General features: G+C 30.5%; 1 protein-coding gene across 2 annotated transcripts in view; it reads right to left on the reverse strand.

The window, feature by feature from the left end:
• Positions 1-206: 206 nt before the first annotated feature.
• The window catches only part of LOC119830758 (uncharacterized protein F21D5.5), a 4483-nt gene continuing 2767 nt past the window's right edge, over positions 207-1922 (reverse strand). Inside the window, exons 3-6 of one of the 2 annotated variants that reach the window (XM_038353887.1) lie at positions 1520-1789; positions 1099-1248; positions 661-866; positions 207-371 (exon numbers count right to left, since the gene is read on the reverse strand). In XM_038353887.1, coding sequence (XP_038209815.1) covers positions 248-371; positions 661-866; positions 1099-1248; positions 1520-1789 — 750 coding nt within the window. In that variant the 3' untranslated portion in view covers positions 207-247. The remainder of the gene's footprint in view (positions 372-660; positions 867-1098; positions 1249-1519; positions 1790-1922) is intronic. The other variant, XM_038353886.1, reaches the window with a different exon arrangement.

A 1922-nucleotide genomic window follows, 5' to 3' on the forward strand; every position in this document is an offset into this window, starting at 1 on the left:
GAATATAAATGAATTGGTTGAATGGATTCTTCATAAATATTTTTAATACGTACGTTATGCGCCGTATGTTTAAAGGTGTACCTAAATTAAAAAAATATCAAGTATTATTTATATAAATGTATATTATACAACAATAAGAAATCAGTTCCACACAAAGAACAATATGTTTGTGCGTGTCATTTGCCTATTTGCAATAAAACAGTTTGTATAAAATTGTCTTTTATTTCTCAATTCATAATAAATTATTTTATTTTTCTAACAAAAACATTTTATATAGTTTTTCAGCCGCCGCGTCTTCGAAAGTAGGATTAAATTTCACATCTATTACTTCTTTGAAGCCCTCACTTACTGTCGGTTCAACAAATTTGCTTCTGTAATTACAAATTCTATATTAAGTAAATTCATGAAAATGACTATAATCTAAACTAACATTTAAAAAATATAGTTTTTATTTGTAATGTTTTTACACAAAAAGTACTGGGCAAATTTCTTAAATTATTTCACCATTATAGAGCTGCACCCTTACTGACCCAGTCCTTTTCTCTATTTCTCTATTCCCCTCATCAATCTTTTCTTTATCCCATTTAACGCGCTTACCATCAGGTGGCCCACCATCTCAATTGTGGATGATAACATAAAAAAATTCAAAAACAAACTCACTTGAAAGTATTGAAAACAATATCATTAACGGGCAAATGTTTGGTTTTCAATATTTCTCTAAATTTGTTGTTATGTAGCGCATGCGCCTTGCTAGTTGTCATTTTGGCGCACCGACATTGGACCCGTTTCTCTTTAGCGAGCGATGTCCAGCGACTTCGCGATTCCAAGTCGGGATTTGTACTGTCTACTATCACACTTTTGCCTTGCTGAAAGTTAATAATAATAAAATGTTAGTATTAATTATTAAAATAGTTACTAACATTTCAACTACTTCAATAATTTTGGGATAATATAATGTTATACTACTCTAAAAGTATATCATTTTAAGAATGTCTCTATAATTTTCCATCATTTAAAACATAGAACATTTTCATTTATAGCATTCAATCCTGTCATTGTTAACTTAATTTGGAAATAAAAAAGAAGACTTCTATTTACCTGTAAATACTTTGCTGCTTCTGCAGAACATTTCTGCCAGGAACCTAGGACATCTCTACAAACAGTCACATACTTGTTGTTTGATTTCTTCTCAATTTGTTTGGCCACAAATGACTTTCCGCTGCCTGGGTAACCCACCATCACAAGAAGCTGAAATTGAATTAAAACACACATTAGTACAAAATTAAAGAGTATAGACACTTATTATCCTAAGGCCCATTTTTTTCTAATCAAGACAAAATTTACACAAGAAAATAACATAATTCTTTTAATATAATAAAATTATGGAGTTATATGTTTTTAATTATTTTGGTCATCCAACACCTGTTACATGCATACATTATAAGTAAAAATGATCATGCTGTACAGTTTTTGTTAGGGATTATTTATTAACTTTTTTTAATAAAAATTCAATTTTTACCTCTTGTTCTGAGCTAATTAATTGTTCATTAAATGGTTCGGATTTTACATCTTTTGGAATGAATTCCGGCCTACTCATAGGCACATTAGAAATGGAGTGACCTAAGAAGAATTGTTCAGGTGTAAAGAACTTGAGGCCAAGGTTTTCTGCTAGAAGAATATCAGCCATGGAGTGATCTTTCTTCTTTCCTGGAGCCCAGTTTGCATTTCGCCCAGCTGCGTCACCACAGTAAAAACTGGCTTGCATATCAATTGGTACACTATCATTTTTCTGAAATAAAAATTGAGAGTATTTAGTAAAAAACTTAAGAGAAAATGTTTAAAATAAGTATCTGATAATAAATTGTAGTTGTAGTAACTTGTTTTAAAAAACAGTACAGGTGAGTAGACAGATCATATCAATG

The sequence above is a fragment of the Zerene cesonia genome, chromosome 12, assembly GCF_012273895.1.
Source record: "Zerene cesonia ecotype Mississippi chromosome 12, Zerene_cesonia_1.1, whole genome shotgun sequence".
NCBI lineage: Eukaryota > Metazoa > Arthropoda > Insecta > Lepidoptera > Pieridae > Zerene > Zerene cesonia.